This window comes from Mirounga leonina, unplaced genomic scaffold (genome assembly GCF_011800145.1).
Source record: "Mirounga leonina isolate KUSES-001 unplaced genomic scaffold, KU_Mleo_1.0 Mir_197, whole genome shotgun sequence".
Lineage (NCBI taxonomy): Eukaryota > Metazoa > Chordata > Mammalia > Carnivora > Phocidae > Mirounga > Mirounga leonina.
The window spans coordinates 2,251,029-2,270,275 of NW_023270494.1; the positions used below are offsets into that span (position 1 = coordinate 2,251,029).

Here is a 19,247-nt window from a genome sequence, read left to right on the forward strand (position 1 = left end):
GACCCCAGGCCTCGCCCGGCCAAGCCTTCCTTCCCAGCCAGACGACGTGAGGCCATAAACACGAGAGCCTTCAGGTGTGAAAATGCATGAGAGAAGACCTCTGGCTCTGGTCATTCACACCCAGATCGGACTGGGAAGAAACACACCAGAAGCCCAGTAAGTTCCTGGGGTGACGTTACTGGCCTACAGACCTCCCACACACCTAGCCTGCGAAGGCCTGCGTGTGTGTGCGTACCGGCGTGCAGGGACCTGGTAACTTCTCTTCTGGCTTGCCGGCCACCTGGCCATTAGGAGCCACGCTGGACTGGCTGGACGGATGGAGCAGCTCCCAGGGCTCCTGGCCAGTGATGGGGCAGGGCTCGGAGAGAGGCCACAGGTGGCCTCTGTGCAGGAAGACGTGCACCATGGGTCCCTGTGCTGATCCCGGGTGCCAGAGCACCAGCTTCTTCTAGAGTTCTTTCTCCACTTTCCTCGCATCAAAAGAACCTCCAGGTTCTACCTGGGCGTATAACCACGCCACCCGAGATGTCCCTACCCCCCCTGTGGCTAGGTGAGGCCCTGACTGCCTTTAGGGCAGTGAGCTATGACCTGCAGTGGTGTGGACATACTCTGGCTTGTGCTCTCAAAACGGCCCATGCTTCGTGTCCCGTGGCACGTGACGGCAAGAAGGGCCTTCTCAGACCACGAGGTGGAGGTTGTGTAGTGAGGACACAAAGGGACAACTCAGAGGAGCTGGGGCACCTGATGGGGGGTAGCCGTCCACTGCCCCGGACTGCTTAGGCTCACACGGTCATGTGAGAGAAGGCCTAACATTTTGTTTCTGCCACCGATACTCTGGTCACTGAGAAGGAGACTGGCTCCTGGTGTCCCTGTCAGCCTCCTCAGAGCGTGCCCCCTGCACGTCAGAGCCTGGACAGCTAAAGCTGTTAGATGCATTCGTGCGAGGCTCCAGGGGTAACCGAGGCAGAAGCCATCTTTGGCTGAGTGGCCATTGTTGCTGAGTGCGTGGGCACAGAGATGGTGGCTTTTCCTGCAGGAGCACTGTCCTGTGCGTCACTAACTTTATGAAGGGTGTCAAGTAGCAGAGGCCCTGGGGTTTCCTGATGCCTTGGTCCACCACAGCCCCTGCTTAGAAGCCGATAGCCCAGTGGCACTCTCGTGCAAACCTGGCCTCCCCAGGGACCACATTGCTGGGCTGGGTAGGTCTGAGGCCACTGGAGGCCTGGGTGGAGCCCACCCCTCAGCCGTCCCCCGGGTTCCAGACCATCTTCCCTGCCTCAGCCTGAGTCGCTTCCATTCCTGCTGGGGAACCCTGACTGGCGCTCATGAGAGGTAGACAAACACCTGCACATGGCGGATGTCATGGCCGGTGTGATAAAATCACGCTCCTCTGCACTTCCAGGTGCAACTCTCAGCTGGAAGGGGATGTACCGCCCCACAGATAAATGTCCGATGATGCCTCAGGGTCCTGCACCCTAGAAGGCCCGCGTGTGCTGCTGGCTGAGCCAGCCCGGCCCAAGCACTCACCTTGTTCAGCAGGAAGACATACTCAGTCACCAGCGCCTGCAGCTCAGGAATCTGGCTCTCGACCCCCAGGAGCACGTGTTCCACAAAAAGGGCCACGGGGAAAATGCGGTTCCAATGGGTTCTGTGAGAGAGGGCTGTCACTCCCTGAGCTCGGACAATAGCGTCTGAGACGCCAGGCGGAGGGGGCAGGGCAGGATCCGAGAAAGGGGAGGGGTGGGGTGAAGGCAGACGGAAGACTGTGTGCTCCCGACCCCCAGCCACCTCCCAGCCACCTCCGTGTCCCCCACGACCTCCCTGAGACTTGCAGAGCAGAGGAGACCAGGGGGCCACGTCCTACACGCAGCCAGTGCCGCCTGAGTACTGCCTGGCTCTGGAAGGCCAGCACGGGACGCCTAGCCTAACTGCTCATCACCTCTCCTCTGGCCTGCTGGTGCCCACTGTCCTGCTTGGGGCCCCTTCCCACTGCTCCCTTCTTTTTTTTTTTTTTTTTTTTTTAAAGATTTTCTATTTATTCATTCGAGACACAGAGATAGAGAGAGAGAGAGAGAGAACATGAGCGGGGGAGAGGCAGAGGGAGAAGCTGGCTCCCCACTGAGCCAGGAGCTGGACATGGGGCCTGAGCCCAGGACGCTGGGATCATGACCTGAGCCGAAGGCAGACGCTTAACCATCTGAGCCACCCAGGCGCCCCCCCACTGCTCCCTTCTGCCAGCATTTCTCCCATGGGACCCCAAGCATCTGCTCCCTTCTGTCCCGTCTGCACCCCAAGCACTCCCTGAATGCGATTTCCCTCTCTGTGTCTCCAGCCTCAGCATGCTGCCTGGCACGGAAGAAGGTTCAGCAGATGTGATGGGATGTGAGTGAGGAAAGGATCCTTTTCCAGGGCAAGAGAACCCCACGTGCCTGGGACCCAGCCAGCTGCAGGTGAGCACATGGGGAAGGGACGGGTGTGGGCCGGGCTGCCGGTCTCACCTGACTTCCCTGATGACATCTCTGGCCACCCTCCCGCAGCTGGGCAGGTACACGTCAGAGCCCAGGAGCTCCAGCGGCATGGACAGATTCTTCACCATCTGCAGCCACGCCTGAGGGCTGGGCTGCAGGATGTCCCTCGTCAGCACCTCCGTGCAGGCCACTGCTGCCAGGGCATCCAGGATCTGGGGGATGGAGAACCAGCACCCAATGAAACAGCACCCTCACCCCTTCTCGCTGCTCTACGTGCTAAGTCCAGAGGTCCAGGCTGCGACCCCAGTGTGTTCTCGTGCTCCAGGCTTGAGCCTCAACTTTTCTCGTCCTGGACCATAGAAGGCATGAGTCAGATGTGTTCCTCGCACCTCTGCCTTACCCAGGCCCACCTGCCCCGGCAAGCAGTCTCCCGTGCAGAACGCGGCTCCCGGGCTTTCCCATCCCTGGCAGCCCTGGAAGCAAACCAACCCCCCCCACCCCCCCGCTCCAGGAAGGCCAAGCCCTGACTCTGAGCACAAACTGTCTCCCCGAGAGGCCATACCAGCTCATGTCCGTCCAATCTGGTGTTCCATGGGCCTTCTGTTATGTTGTAAAATAGCACTTGTAGAATCTGGGGGTAGACAGTCAAGATTCTGGACAAGTTCTGCAGCCGGCCCCTGAAGTGCTGATAAGCGAGGTGCACCCACGGTAAGGAGACATCTTCCTCTGGCCTCCCTGCCTGCACTTGACTGATGCAGGACCCCAGTGCCACCTGCAAAACCTGAGATGAGAAACAAGCTTTTATCGTACATCTGTAAAATACAAAGAAAAAATACGTTTTCACAGTGGAAAATTTGAACTGCTCAGAAATGACAAAAGAGAACGTTAAAAACCACGCACACTGTTACTGTCCCTGGGCACTTTCTGGTGTCAACCCCTTCTAGGCATTTTATATCCATATTCTGCCTCCGTTTTGTCCTCAAGTTACAACCATGGTGTACTCCTGATTTCCCCCCACTTAATATCACATTATGAACACTTCCGTCATTAAATGCACTTGAAGAACACCATTGTTAATGTGTGTACCAATTACAATAACCATTCACCAATCAAATGGCTGTAACTTAATTTGCCTCACCTTTTATGATGGACAATTAAATTGTTTCTATTTTTTCGTTTTAAGAAACAAAGCTGGAAAGAACATTCCCATGGGTAAAACGTGTGCCCACATCTGATCATGCTCTCGGGACAAAAACTGCGGTTCAGATTTTGTTAGGTTCCCAATCCCTGCCTCCAGGCTTTTCCAGGAACACTGGCTGATTCCCAGCAATGGAGGAGTCTCTGGCCTTGTCACAAACCAGTCCTGCTACGTGGGCAAGTGAAAGTAGTATCTAAAAACCACTCACGTTCTGTTGACTTAACAGTGAGGCTGGCTAGTTTTTCTGATGTTTCTAGATCTCTGTATAATTATTCTATTAATTCTTAGTTTATATGACTTTCACCTACTTTTTAAAATTAGGAGACTCTCTGAGGCACCTGGGTGGCTCAGTGGGTTAAGCATCCGACTCCTGATTTTAGCTCAGGTTGTGATCTCAGGGTCATGAGATCAAAATCTGTGTTGGGCTCCAGGCTCAGTGGTGAGTCTACTCAGGATTCTCTCCGCTTCCCTCGGCCCCTCCGGCTCTCCCTCTGGGGACTCTGGGATCATGACCTGAGCCAAAGGCAGATGCTTAACCGACTGAGCCACCCAGGTGCCCCAAGGAGACTTTCTTATTGATTCCTAAGGATGTTTTATTTCACTTTATTTTTTTAAGTAGGCTGCATGCCCTGTGTGGAGCCCAGTGTGGGGCTTGAACTCAGGACCCTGAGATCAAGACCTAAGCTGAGATCAAGAGTCAGAGGCTTAACCTACTGAGCCATCCAGGCCCCCAATTTTATTCTATATTTTTAAGTAATCTGTACACCCAACATGGGACTCGAACTCACAACCCTGAGATCAAGAGTCACACACTCCACTGACGGAGCCAGCCAGGCGCCCCTAAATTCCTAAGAATATTTTATTAACCCTTAATCATACTGGTTGTAAATATGTTCTCCTCAAATTTGTCACTTTCTTTTTTTATGTACTTAAGTTTGAAATCCTTCGGTCATCGGAAGTATCGTAATGTCCACTAAAATTTCAGCTACCGTTACTGTCTGTAATGATCAGTTAAATATTCACCTAATTTTCTTCAAGAGAAGCTCCACATTTAAAAAGAAGGTGTTACAGGGAAATTGGAGGTCTTCCTCATGTTAATGAAAAGCCCATGGTTTGGGGGCCCCAGGTGGGGGCTGAGGGTCAAACACACTCAGCAGTGGAAGAATGGCTTGCACCCGTCCATGAGACACAAGCATCACCCCACCCCAGACCCAGCACTTACCTTCAGTTCTTCCCACGTGGACACTCTCATCGTCAAGAGGAGAAAGTCCTTAATGTAGCACATAAACAGTTCTCGCTGCCATTCTACACTGAGCTGAGCAAGAAACCTGCCCAGGGGGGTCTGCCGAAAGATTTCCACTAAATTCTTCGACACTCCTGCAGAGGAGAGCAGTGGGGGGTATGGAGGGAGAACGTGAGGCGTGACTCTTGCCCTGCATTCAGAACACCTCGCATCTCCTGGGGAAGGGCAGCTCTGCAAGCAGTAACCGCGGATAAGGCTCCACTGAACGGCGGCTCTTGGCAAAAGGGAGCGAGCTGCAGGATTTAATGGTCCTTTCTAGACATTTGAGATGTTTTTCCAGTGGCGTAACAGAAACAAAGGCAGGGCGCCTGGGTGGCTCAGTCGGTTGAGCGACTGCCTTCGGCTCAGGTCATGATCCTGGAGTCCCGGGATCGAGTCCCGCATCGGGCTCCCTGCTCAGCAGGGAGTCTGCTTCTCCCTCTGACCTCCCCCCTCTCATGCTCTCTCTATCTCATTCTCTCTCTCTCTCAAATAAATAAATAAAATCTTAAAAAAAAAAAGAAACAAAGAAACAAAGGCAGAACAGATGTCAGATTTGTCACCAACAGCCTAGCTGGCCCCCAAGGGGTGAAACGACCTGAGACAGACCAGGCTCTATGGCTAGCAACATAATGTGCTTCAGGAACCCCAGGGTCCAAGGGGGCCAGGAATGAGTGGGCTGCTCTTCAGGGGCTGGGGTCACGTGCCGCTTAAACCAGAAAGCTCTGCCTCTAGTGGACGAGTGCAGGCCCCTAAGTCACCTGCCGTCACAGGAAAGCAGGGTCAGTTACGGTACGGCCTTCAAAAAAAGAAACACTCCTTCCTTGGGATAGAGACTGCTTCAGTTTGTTCAGAGAAAGTTGCAGAATGTGTACCCACAGAAGTAAGATGGTCAAGTATTCTGACCTTTTGGTTTTTTTTAAAGATTTTTACTTATGTATTTGAGAGAGAATGAGAGAGAGAGAACGAGCAGTGGAGAGGGGCGGGGGGGGGGGAAGGGGGAGAGAGAGAGAGAGAAAGAAGCAGATGCCCCGCGGAGCAGGGAGCCCGATGCGGGGCTCGATCCCAGGACCCTGAGATCATGACCTGAGCTGAAGGAGGCAGACGCTTAACAGACTGAGCCACCCAGGCGCCCCTTGACCTGTTTTTTTCCAAAGGTAATACCATAAGTAAACTTTGAAAAGACTATCTCACGTATGACAGATGACTTTTGCAAAAGCATGCACTACCCCGGATTTCTTGGGACGCCTATGGCCTATGGCCAACCTGTTTGGCCTGTGACGGCAGAACAAGGAGCCTCATGGTTCAGGACACTGACCGCTCAGTTTGGAGGAAGCTATTCCACTCTGTGGTCACTGTTGGGAAAGGCTCACTTAGGGACATCTCCTGAGTGCTGGTGCCCTAGCTGTCCAGAAGCCTCCGAATGGCAATGACCCACTTAGGACGGCGAGTCAGCACATGTCCTGTTTCACCACATCCCTGGGCTCACCTTCAGCTCCAGTGATGTACTGAGCCTGGACCCACAGTTCCTCCAGATAGTCCTTGATTCTCCAGCTAAATGGGACGTCACCGGACACGTCCTCGGGACGGCTCATGTAGTTCTGCACCGTGATGTAGGGCATCTCACTTTTAGGTCTGCGGTCGGGCAAAGGAGGACAAAGGACAGGCTCAGTGAGAGGTTGCTCGAGGCAGGAGACCCACACTGATGCCAGGTCCTCTCCATGCTCAACAACGCAGGTGCCTAAAAGGCTTCAGAGGCAGCCTGCTGGCCCATTTCACAGCTCAGGGCTTCTATTACAAAGGAATCCAGGATGTCCACAGATCATCTCTGTCTCACAGACAAACAGAAGCGAACCAAGGCTGGGAAGAGTCCAGCAGCCTGCCCAACGTCTGGGCCAGAACCGGGTCTTGCGGTGTCTGGACCTACCCTCACCCTCCACCTACGCATATAGAACACGGCTTGTCTAAAGCCACCCTCTCCCTCACGGCCAACGGTGTCTTGTCTTCTGAGTAAGTGTTTCCACTGGAGATTCAGAATCCCAGTTACCTGTATACTCTTTATTCACCCATACTCCAGAATCGAAGCCCCTGAAGTCCAAGAGGAAGCTTTTGGGAGGCCTGCTGAGAGTGAGTTGCGCAAGAGCAGGCCCAGGGTGGGCCATGTGGGTCGTGCCGCAGAGTGAGGAACAGACAGAGCCCCACAGATCAAACAGCTCTCTGAAGCACAGCCTCGCCAGTGTAGACGAAGCTGAAGCTGGCAATTCTACCTGTGACGGGTGCTCCGGAAGCAGGGGAATGAGGAAGGGGAATGAGACCAGGATTTCTCAGAACTTCCCAGAACTCCCTTTGTTATTGTAATGCCATCACCCTCAGGCTGCAAAAGGACGCAGCGTTTAAAATATATGTGATGCAGGGGCGCCTCGCTGGCTCCGTTGGTGGAGCGTGTGACACCTGATCTCGGGGTTGTGAGTTCGAGCCCCATGCTGCGTGTAGAGAGTACTTAAAAATAAAATCTTAAAAAAACAAAAAATAAAATAAATGTGATTCCGAAATTGAAACCTAGGCTTCATCAATTACTTGGAAGAGCACATGAAGACTTCTGCTGCATTAAAATTTTTTTCCCTTCCCACAAAAAGAAACTCTATTTACCTCGTATCGTTTATCACAAGAGGAATGTTCAGAAGCTTCATGTCCCGGAAAATAAACATCCAAAGATCTCTTGTCCAGGATGGAGAGTCTGGCCTGATGAGGAGCTCGAGGTTGCTGTCTCTGTCCAGGACAGATACCATGCTCGCCAGGAGAGGGGTCACCACATCCTGGACCCGCTTCCAGAGGGTCTGCCTGCAGCGCGGGGAAGAGGAGATCTCATTCCAGCTCGACCAGCACATGCTGCCATGGAAGTCCCGCCTCCTTCCGACGTTTGGCTCCTTCTGGGCTGGAACAGCAGGTCTGGTCTACCGATTCCACGCTATGGCTACAGCAGTAAACGCTAACTGCCATTGTTTTTAAGTACTCGAAGAAAAATTCACAGATAGAAACTTCTAGGATTGGAGGCAGGACTGGAACGGACCTTAATTCTACATGGAAAATATAGTCATCGGTTCCCTGAAAAGGCCAAGCAGCATTTGTTGAATTCTGTTATATAGCTAATTTCCCACAGCAAGTTGTCCAGACTCTATAAAGAAAGAGGGACCATGTGGCATTTGGGGAAAAAATAAATGTTACTCTAAGGAAAAAACAAAAAACAAAAAACAGTTGTGCAGGGAATATAATAAAACACAAGGCAAAATAAATGTGTTCCAGGTCAAGCGAAACAGGAAAGCACCTGTTTCTCTAGAAGGTAGCTCTTGTTGATGGTTGTGACGCTGGATCTGAGTGTTTACATATCCAGAGGGACATTTCACTGCTTCTATGAACTATGCCGTCCTTCACTGTTATCACGAAGTTTATACATAATCATAAACTCTGTAACACAGTGTAACACATCCACTACCAGCTAGTCAGGGAGACCAATCCAGGCTCCATTTCGAAAAGAAGAAAGAAAGATGATTTCCTTCTTAAAGTATGTGCTGTGCAGGGAGCTGGCGAGAATTCACAAGCGTCTACTGAGGAAACAAAGCATGCTAACGATCAAGAGAGCACTTGACTGAAGGAGAGAGTGCCCACGTCGGGCAAGTACAGAAGGCTGGCTGCAGGGCACCCAGGAAGGCGGACCTGGACAGGCATACAGACCTCGGACGTTAGGAACAACCAGGACTATCACGCCTTGGATTTTAATCCCGAGGGAGCAAATGACTTGGGTCCCAAGTAGGTGGATGGTAAAGAGACAGATGTCGAGATTGTGAGAGTGGGCTAGCAGGCTTCAGAGCCCGCCTGACAGCTGACTCAGGGAACCTACAGGTGTGGTCCCGACCGCTCCATGAAGGTGTGTTCAGAGAGCACTGGCGGCAGCTAAGGGTGGGCCAGCCCCGCAGCCACAGCCAACGGCAGAGCAGACAGAAGGGGGGCCACATGCCACTCGGAACACCTGGCAAGTGTGGGAAGTCCGGTGGCTGGAGAGGCACCAAAAATGCAGATTTTAAGGAGTACTGATGTGAAATTAAGTATTTAGTAATATCTGTGAGGAGTGACCAAGGAAACGATCTAGATTCGGATCTGATCTTCTAAAATTCCTCACTCAGAAAGTGAAAGTAGGGGGCACCTGAGTGGCTCAGTCGTTAAGTGTCTGCCTTCGGCTCAGGACATGATCCCAGGGTCCTGGGATCGAGTCCCACATCGGGCTCCCTGCTCTGCGGGAAGCCTGCTTCTCCCTCTCCCTCTGCCCCTGCTTGTGTTCCCTCTCTCGCTGTGTCTCTCTCTGTCAAATAAATAAATAAAATCTTTAAAAAAAAAAAAGAAAAGAAAAGAAAGTGAAAGTAGGAAAGACATTAAGGGTAACTAGAGAAGAAAACTGACGCAGAAATCCCCCCACAGCAGAAACCCACACCGACAAGCTCACACCTTCCCCTCAACTCTGGGCTCCCACATTTCTCTCCTGCCCATCACACAAAGGCAGTGTCCCCAAAGCCACACGGATCACAGCTGGGAAGACCGGATGGGAGGGGCTTCAGGTGAGCTGAACGTTCTCTCAGAAGTGAGGAAACCAGGGGCAGAGTGACTGTCACAAGCCCACGAGGACTCTGCAGACGAGGGGAGGCCGAATCTTCCTTGCGGAACCCACAGCATCCTGCCTCCCTCCATGACACAGATTGTCTCGCTTAGTCCTGAAAAAACGGTCAGGGTTTTACAGAAAAAGGACCATGGCCGATGAAGGAACACTCTCGAGTCTGATGTCGGTGGTTATCACGTAACTTCAACCAAGCTGCAGGCCTGGGACAGTCATTTTCCCTCCCTCCCTGCCTATCACCTCCTCCACAACCTACAACAGCAGCTATCTCTGTGGGACGAACACGCGGGCCAATGTTTACATCCTGCAAGAACAGGTGGTTCCATTTCTGTTGTTGTTAGGACAGAACGTAAACATGCAGAGAAGTAGAGAAGAGTCTAGCAAACCCCATGTACCCACCACCCGGACCATCCTGCACCTTTCCGAGAAACCACGTGACCGCTCTGAACCGCTCAGAGCTTTAGGGAGAAGCGGGTGGCCGAGCCATCCACGGCCGGGGCACTCCTGCCCCGCCACCACATCTCGCCCCCCCACCGGCGCCCTTCGTCCCGGTACCTGAATGTGCCTGCCTCCTGGAGGGCGTCCTGATTCAAAGCTTCCCTCGACACCCACGCCTTCACGTTGAAGAAGCCGTTCTCCTGCTGCTCGAGGAGAGCACAGAGGCGCGCCTTGCACACCCGCAGGAAAGCTGCTGCAAAAGAGCAGAGGAGCCGAGTCCTGGGCACGTCCCACGGGCACTCGTGAGGGGGCGCCCGCCCGTGTGTGACCCCGGGGCCCTGCACCTTTCTCCGCGTCATCCTCATTCAAGAGGCCGAGAAGGATCTCCACTCTCCGCATGCCGCGCGGGCGGCCCTCCTGGTCCCTGAGCATGCCCACGGCGCCCTGTATGCAGCTCTGCAGCAGGCTGGTGGTGTCCACGATCTGCACGTGCATGGCGGGGACGGTAAGGCCTCCTGGCCCCGCAGCCCGCCCCGTCCCTTTGAGGGCCACTGCGGGGGGACTCCACCATGGGGAACCCTGCCCTGGTCTTGGGCCTCTACTCCAGGGGTGCGGGGGAGGCCACCTGCAGGGTAGCCTGGCCTTCCGGGAGGCCCAAGAACGAGAAAGAGCCAGAACTCACATTACTCCTGCCTCGCTCAGCGCATCCACTGCCCAACAGCTCAGAGCCTTCTGTTCCCAAGCCCGCCTCTGCCGCCTCCCCTGACCCTGCAGCCTGGGTTTCCTCTGCCTCCTCCCGGCCGTCTCCGGCCCCGCGTCCTGTCTCCGCTGCAAGAGAAGCACAGGCAAGCTGCTGGGGACAGGAGTGGCACGTGGGCTCTCCCCACAGGCCTCCTGGCCCCTCGCCCCCGCTGCAGGCCCCACAGGAGAGGCCACGGATCATGTAGGCTGGCCTCTGACCGGCCCCGTCTGTGTGGGCCACCAGCGGCAACCCTTCCTCCCGTCCAGGGTGCACAGCTGACACGCAGCCCCGGTGACCAGGGTGTGACACGTGGCAGAGACCCCCACTTCACAGCCTGCCGCGTCCACGAAGACCCGTTTTCCCATGTGGGACTCCTGACCAGCGCCTGGCCCTGGGAAGGAGCAGGCAGTGCCCATGGACTCGTGCCCCACTGGGGCAGGTGCAAGGACTCGATGGGGACAAGGGCACGGCCTGGCCCTCACGGGACAGCAGTGCACCTCCCTGCACCTCTGCACCCCTGGCTGCCACTCCTACCGTCCTACCTACATTCCCAAAGGCTTCCTCCCGACTTACACTCAGGGTTCTCTTCTGGCTTAAAGAGCTGGCTGATGGCCACATCCTGAAACTTAGTCACATCTGAAACCATGACCGTGGACTTCCGGAGATCGTCAATGTGCACAGACTGCCACAGCCCTGTGGGAAGTAAAAGCCACCTGGAGTCTCCCCATGCCTTTCCTGGCATCCTCTTGTCAGCCACAAGCTGTTTCAGTACACTGCTGTTCAGTGACGTGTGCCCTGATGCCCAAAGCCTGGAATCCATGCAGAAACCACCTGGCTCTGCGTCTACGCCAGTGACCAGCACGTGAACATCGGTCGTAAGAATGAAGAGAACTGCCTCTGTGTAAAGGATATCTGAAGGTTTCTGAGTCTTCTTACATTTTGTATTATACTTGCTGCGTCACAGTTAGTAAAGGGTGTGGGAAACCGGCAAGACGTGCCCCCCATTCTCTAAACTGTTATTTGCCAATTTCTAGAATACCAATTTTCTTAACATATTAGTTGGTTTAGTTCTTAGAAGAAAAAGAGAGAGAAAGAGGTTTAAGAGAGCATTTCCCTCCCTCCAGAAACAGGAAGAAAGTATGGGCGCTTCTGTAACAGGACCAGCCGGCAGGATCTTCTCTGGGTTGTCTGTGTTACAAGGGACAAGGACCCAGAGAGGCCAATCAAGTGTTTATCTACCGGTCTATAAAGGGGATGCCGTACGATGGAGCAGCAGGTCCAGACATGAGTGTTTCCCGCGGTAACCACTGGTAAGAAAGCTCACTGAATCTGAAACGAGTATTGCTGAGATTAACATCAATGTTCTAATTCCAGACTTGTACACCATGGGACCAAATTAGAAAGATCTCAGACATGATCTAAATAAGCATTTTCACTAACATTTTCATCCTACCTCCATGGAATCCCACGTAGGACGCTCCACTTCCCATCCGGGACAGTTTTGTGATAAAATAGACCAAGATGCAATCCTTATTGCCTTGCATCTTGTTGATTTCATTTATGACAGAATACCTATTTCAAAACAAACAAGCAAAGACAAAACAAAAAAAAAAACAAGCAAATAAACAAAACCAAAGTCGTGAAGCGGCTGAAGGGTGTCCTATGAGTGGTCGTGTTCAATCTCGTGTCTTTTTAGCTTTAGATAAATTTCTTTTTTTTTTTTTAAGATTTTATTTAAGTGACAGAGAGAGACTGAGCACGAGCAGGGGGAGTGGAGGAGGGAAAAGGAGGCTCCCTGCTGAGCAGGGAGCCCAATGCGGGGCTCGATCCCAGGACCCCGAGATCATGACCTGAGCAGAAGGCAGACACTTCACCGACTGAGCCCCCCAGGTGCTCCGAGATAAATTTCACACCCTCATGCTCACGGTCTCCTCTCATGAGAGAAGGAAGGCAAGCTCGGTCCCAACAGGTACATTTTCTTCCCCACTCCTGTGTCCCTCTACTTCGAAGTGCCCTCTCCTTATTGACCAGGAGCCCTGTCCTACAACCCTCGATGGGTAAGGCTAGCTGAACTGTCCATCCCGAGAAGCAGGATTCTGTGAACCCACAACCATGCTATGAAATATGGCTTCCAATGCCTTCAGAGGCCCAGAAATCATCTTTCCCCTAACTTAATGAGAACACAGTTAATTCTAAAAATACCAAACTTCTGCTATTTACTAATACTATAAAAACGTCCAATAAATACAAATGAAAGCTTTTACACACCGATTGCTCTTGAACTTGCAATATATTCAAATTGTATAATTTAACACCAGTAATTACCAAGACGTGTCTGCAGACAAGACATTCCTAGGATATTCTTTCATATCCTACTAATAATCTATTATTTACACCTCTTGACATTTTACCATTTTTGCCTTGTTTTAGCCTTTTCTCTAACCCCTTATCTGTGAGGAATGAAAAGCAAAAGTCCTTTTATTTTTATTTCTTTGTTTATTCTAATACCATACTGTTTTCAGGGAAGAAATTCTTTAGGAACTCCTGAATAAAATTTGAGCTTTCTGGGTAGTTTCTGAGAAAAATAACAAAAACATACTTAGCCGAAGCGATGAGCTGAGCACTACGGACTCCATCTTCAAAATCCGTTTGAATAATAAGGATTTTACATCTGGCTACGTTAGTTAAGCATTTTCTGAAAGAAAAAGGAAATTGTCTGCCCTAAACAACGGGTGATAAAATTCCCCGGAGTGATGGGAAATATGAAGGAATTTATTGGTGTGGAATCACTCCGGCGGGGTTCTCCTCTATGCGAGTGGAGAGTACACAAACTCCAGTAAGCACTTCCCTAAGACAAGGACGCCCATGCAGAAGGCAGTAGAGACGGGGCACAAGGAGAACGGGACACCGTCTTTCTCCATCACGTGTCCTCGGTGTTCACTAACCAGGGCTGGTGCCAGAACCAGTGGTCCCTGAAGTCATGCACGTGAAGCACAGAGCGGTCAGTGCTGGGGGTGGAGGGGACACAGAGGGAAAGGGGGAAGCCTCACTGGACTTCTCTGAGGAATGAGCTCTCGGTGTCAAACTGCTGCAGAGACAGGACCGTGGGCCTCAGAGCTCCATCCATTACTTCTAATTCCAAACTTTCACAGTCACGGCTGGTCAGCAGTCTGGAGAAAGTGGTGATCTGCAAAGTCAGGAAATGCTAATTATTTGCTAGAATTCAAGGAAGGCTGCAGGTCTGCTGGGATTAGAAACATGAGAATGTTGAGCAAATATCTTCTACGGGCCCAGCATGCACTGTGCATTTGGTACACAGAAGAGAATCCAAACCCAGAGGAGTTTTAAAAAAATGAGGCAGTGTTGAGGCAAACAGAACCTGTGAAATCAAAAGGTATCGGAGAGAAGACTCATCCTGTCCCCAGGTGCCTTCAAATCTCCTCGGACTCCAGTGTCTCTTCCTGCCTGGCCCCTCCTAGAAATTCTGATGATCCCTTAGGGCTCAACGCAAATGCCATTCCTCCCTCCTGGTCTTCTGCATACTTCCACATGGAGTTCAAATGGACAGTGCTCCTTCTGCCCCACAGTTATGACCAATTCTCCTGTAACACTGGATCACACCCCCCCACACACACACAGAGTAAACCAAAACACTCCTTATGGGCGTGCAGATATCACAGCTCCCGAACCCCTAACTCCAGGCTAGCCTTGCCACTGAGCTTCTGATTCCTATATCCAACTGCATGACAGATGTGTCTGCCTGGATGCCACAGGGGCATCAAAGTCTGTCCCAAATGGAATTTACCACCAATATCTGTGGCTCATTCCTGGACTATAATTAACCAAACCTCCAGTCACCCAAGGAAGAATCCAGGAAACCATCCCTAGACCCCTTCGTCTTCCACAGGCCCCAAATGGAGTAAGTCATTAGCTCTGCCGATGCACATCCTAACTATTTCTCGGTTCCCTCTACCCGCTCCTCTACCTTGACTGAACTGGTACAGCAGCCTCCCTCCCTGTTTCTCTGCGGTAAGTCTTTTTATCAGGCTTTCTCCTCCCTCTCCCAGGCAATGGGACACACCTCAATATGCATTCCTCTATCCCTCCCCTCTTGACGGCAGACCCAGCTCGTCAGCACCGCTGACCAGACAGACCCTCCATGAAGTCCCTCCAGTGGCATCTCACCCCCGTCTCTTGGCCCTTGCACCCTCGAGCTTCACACTGCCCGGCGACCGGCTCCTGGTTTCCGGCAGAGACGGCACTGTTTCACACCTCGACGCCTTTGCTCAAGTAGGAACCTCTGCCTTTGCTGCTTTCCCAGCCACATTTCACAATCTACTTGAGGCTCCTCTGACCTCGAGCCCTCATGGGCAGTGCTCCTTCCTGCCCCTACGGAGAGCACTGCTCTGTGATGCCAATGGCATTTGTCACGAGTCTTGCGCCGCATGCTGACCAAGGCCGAGAACCGTGCCAAGGCATTCCTATATCCTTGGTGCCCTCAGCACGGTACTCAAATGTGTCACTTCATTTGCCGAAGCGAACACTGTATATAATTTTACTACCGGCACAGAGCTCTGCACAGAAACAGGCACTCAAAACTTGCTTTCGTTGAATTTTTGTGAATATCTGGGTTTCCTCGCACTTAGTGGAGAGAAACTAAAGTCTCAACATACCCATTTATGACTTCTGAACACTGGCTTGAAAAGAACCCTGAATTCTTGAAACGAGGGATGCAAGGGATGAAGGAGGACAAGGGTAAAATTATCATCACCTCTGTGAAGACGACACGGCGTTCCAGATCCACGGTGCGAAGCTGAGCCTGGAGGAAGTCTGCAAAGGAGTCATGTTGCTGTCTGTGGTAGTATTCCTGTGACAGGGACTGCACGGCAAACAGGCCCAGGGAGGTGGCACCCAGCCGAACCACCGCGTCCGGCGTGCAACAACCCAGGAGCAGCAGCTTGGCCTCCTCGGACACCTCCTGGTACAGCTCCTCGGTCAAGGGGCCGCGAGCCCGCCTCTCGCTGACCTGGAGCACCACAGAGGCACACGCGTCCGGGTGGTAGCCAATGAAGACTTCAGAAGGGCTGTATTTGTGTCTGGCTACAAACTGCTCTGCTTTCACATCTACAAATCTCTCCACCCAGCTCTTGAGCTCTTCTACGATATTCTTCTGCCACTTCTCCAAAACGGTGTTGATATCCAGATAGTGTTTCTCCAGCCGGTTAATGAGAGGGATGGGGAAATGTTTGTAGACGACGTCTTTCTCTTCAATGACTATCAAGCGGAAGTCTGGGTGAACCCGACATTTGACCCGATGGGTCCCCAGACCAAGGTCCACGTACTTCTGGCCTCCGAGGTAGACATAGTACTGATTGAGCGCATCGTAGAGGCTCTCGTAGAGGCTCTGTAGGTTGAGCAGCACCACCATCTTGCCAGTTTCCATGCAGATCTTCACTCGGTTGATATTTCTGCAGACCTGGGTGTACTCTTGGTCCCTGGGAAAGCTGGAACCGAAAATGATCTCTGGCTGCTGGTGCTCCCTGAAGAACGTCTGCTGCAGGACCTGCAGGGCCGAGTAGTTTCTGGTCAGCACAAGCAGGTAGCGGGACTCAGAGTCATCCAGCTCCTTGCCTGACACCTTCTGAAGGTCACTGTACATGTTCTGCTGGATCAGCTGTATGGTGCTGACTTCTTCTGAGCACTTCGCCTCAGGTAAATTGGCTGTAAAAATGTCCAGAGCATGGATGTCATCCTTGCCACTGAAGTTCCGAAGGATAGCTTGTGCAATATCTCGCGGGTAGGGCTCTCTATTAGAAGCCTTTGCCTTGGCGAAGACCATTTTGATTAGGCTATAGTAGTCACGAAGCCCAAAGAATTCCTTGTCTTGCTTCTGACACACGGTTTCATAGGCTCTGGCAAAGGGTGCAAAGTACCCTTGGACTCTTTGTTGAACTAGGGGCTCTGAAGAGCAAATCCCCTTAGCGCTCTCTATGAGCTCTTTCTTGTTGGGACTGCCGCGTGACACAAAAATGCCCCGGTTCATCTTGGCAGGGTCCAGGGCCCAATTGGAAATGCCTATGAAGCCAACCTTTTTGTGGGGGGCAGGATCATCCTCAATGCATCCGTATTCCAACAGCGGGTGCAGAGCCTTCAGGGGCATCTTAGGCGAGTCTTCTGCCAGTCCAACCTCATCCAACACCACCACAGAGACGTACTGCTGAAGGTCCTTCCCCTGCTGGAAGCGGGCACACTGTCTGAAGGTGCTTATGATGCCTTGGGGGGTAGAGTGTGGGCTGCACTGGAATGATACCAGATGGACCTGCCTCAGGCTCCGGAAGAGGTCCGAGTGAGCTGCCGGGCCTTGCATGGCATCCGCCACGATGGTCTTGGCAAGAGATTTGGAACTGCCGGGCTTCCCCACCAGGAAGAGGGGAATCTTCAGCTCAATGCAGATAACCATCATGAAGACATTCTCCTTCAAAGCTGAGTTCTTAGCAATGGTTTTCCTTAAAGACACACCACTTAGAAAAAGACCCTGTGTTTGAGTTATCTCCTCCAGAATAACCTTGCTGTCATTATATGGTTCTGGAAAGAGCCTGCAAATGTCTCTCCAGTATGGCTCCTTCTGTTCTAAAGAGGCGTGATAGCACACCCCGAGGGCTAGCACCAGGGACCAGAGGACAGGATCTCTCTCCAAGTTGTTTCTGCTGACGTGGGACTCCTGGAGAAAGGAATCCAGCTTTGACAGGAGCATCCTACTGTGGCTGTAAAACCATTTGAACACTCGGACACAGCGCTCCACGTCCCTGAGGCTGACAAAGCTGCACTCGTTTACTGTCGTCCTCATGAAACCCTGAGAGGCAGAAAGCACTTCTGTGATCACGCGAGTCTCGTCTTCATCCACACTGATGGAGTCCACCAGCCTCTGCACAATCTGCTGGATGTAGAGCTTTTCGGCGGTGTTATTCAGCTGTCCGAAATCCCACACCAGTGGGATCAGGCTGGGTGGCAGAGCATGCACTCGGTACACCAGCTGCCTCAGGGGGATGGAGCCAAGCCTCTCCGCCGTGTCCTCGGCATTGACCCTGTACCCCAAACCGGCCAACTCCAAACGGCAGATCATCCCCTGTGAGTGCTTCCGGTAAGGGTTGCATGCCGCTATGATATGCAGGCCCGAGTCTTTGGCCAGGGGCCGGCCGCCCACTGTACGATCGCACAGGACTTCCTTGATACAGCTTATGGCTTCGGTTGTATTGGCTTCATCGAAGAACAAGATGGTGTCCAGCTGATGTCGGTCCTTATTGAAGAGAGCAAGTTTCTCTGCCTCCCGGACTTTGGAGTAGATCATCTCTGCAGTGGTTCCTCCATGGACCTTGACCAGCTTCATGGTTTCAGCTTTGGTACCCCCGCGTCGCAGGTCGCTGAGGAATTTAATGAGCCTGGTTTTCCCGCAGCCAGTCTCTCCCATGATGATGACGGGGATCCCACACCGGAACCGCATCTCAATGGCAAGGATCTTCAGCATATTGTCCATTGTGAGCTCGTAAGTTTCATCAGGGTCCATGGGCCACTGGATCCCCAATGCCAGGCAGAGCTTTACAAGTTTCTCATGTCTGGGCAGCTTATCAAAGTCAACATTGAAGGGCACCCTCTGGAGCAACAGCCCCCGGTACAGTTCCATTCCCATGACGTCTTTCTTGATCACCCTCCCGCCGGAGAGATCGACGGCGTCAAGGCTGCCACTCCCATTGGGCTGGATGTGGAAGCCTATGAAGGTCATGGACGTGTGGTCACCATTGAAGAACACATACGGGTGAGGCTCTGACTCCCATCTCTTCCGGAGAGTGAAAGGGGCTAGGTCTTCTTCCCTGACCCCGTCCATGGTGACGGTGTGCCTCCCTGGGCTTTGATCGGATGTATGAAGTGTCGGTGTGGCGAAATCTCTTGCCATGAAGATCATGAAGGTGACCACAAAGTTCTTGAAGCCTTGCAGTGTGTCTCCAATCACGTCTGGGTTACAGAAGAGGGAGGCCTCACAATCTCTAAGCTGATAATTCAGGAACCCCGCAAAGTTCCATAGCTCTGACCAGGATGGATTTATCAACCCGCAGTAAATTAGGAAATACTGGAGGCATTCCCCAGGGGTGCCTTCCACGGAGCCTTCCTGGTACTGAAACGTGTCTAGGTTTTGTTTCTCATGGAACCGTTTCAAATATTGGTAAGGCCTCTGGAAAGTCTCGCTGCAGAACACTCTCTGATCCATCCCTGGACCACTGTAGTTCTCTTTAGGATTCAGCTCCATGTCTATCACTTCTTTGGGAGGCCGGCAGGTGACTTTTGGGAAGACATCGAGAAAACTGAAGTGGGGGGTGTGTGTACTCTAGAAAGCGGAGACATAAATACAATGGTTATGACTTCACTTCCTAAAAAAGCTTCCGCATTTTAATCCTCCA

The 19,247-nt window shown here is 52.4% G+C and overlaps 1 protein-coding gene across 5 annotated transcripts in view; it reads right to left on the bottom strand.

Moving 5' to 3' along the window:
• Positions 1-19,247, bottom strand: part of RNF213 (ring finger protein 213) — a 103,129-nt gene that overhangs the window by 30,375 nt on the left and 53,507 nt on the right. For 4 of the 5 annotated variants that reach the window (XR_004683020.1, XM_035025834.1, XM_035025832.1 and 1 more), the window contains 14 exons: positions 15,566-19,174; positions 13,845-13,981; positions 13,394-13,489; positions 12,248-12,366; positions 11,368-11,487; positions 10,735-10,880; positions 10,397-10,535; positions 10,170-10,305; positions 7,598-7,789; positions 6,438-6,583; positions 4,889-5,043; positions 3,031-3,249; positions 2,499-2,680; positions 1,528-1,648 (listed from right to left, as the gene is read on the bottom strand). Coding sequence is in view for 4 of the 5 variants with exons in the window: in XM_035025834.1 (XP_034881725.1) it covers positions 1,528-1,648; positions 2,499-2,680; positions 3,031-3,249; positions 4,889-5,043; positions 6,438-6,583; positions 7,598-7,789; positions 10,170-10,305; positions 10,397-10,535; positions 10,735-10,880; positions 11,368-11,487; positions 12,248-12,366; positions 13,394-13,489; positions 13,845-13,981; positions 15,566-19,174 (5,517 nt within the window). In the remaining variant the exon portion in view is untranslated. The remainder of the gene's footprint in view (positions 1-1,527; positions 1,649-2,498; positions 2,681-3,030; positions 3,250-4,888; positions 5,044-6,437; positions 6,584-7,597; positions 7,790-10,169; positions 10,306-10,396; positions 10,536-10,734; positions 10,881-11,367; positions 11,488-12,247; positions 12,367-13,393; positions 13,490-13,844; positions 13,982-15,565; positions 19,175-19,247) is intronic. The other variant, XM_035025833.1, reaches the window with a different exon arrangement.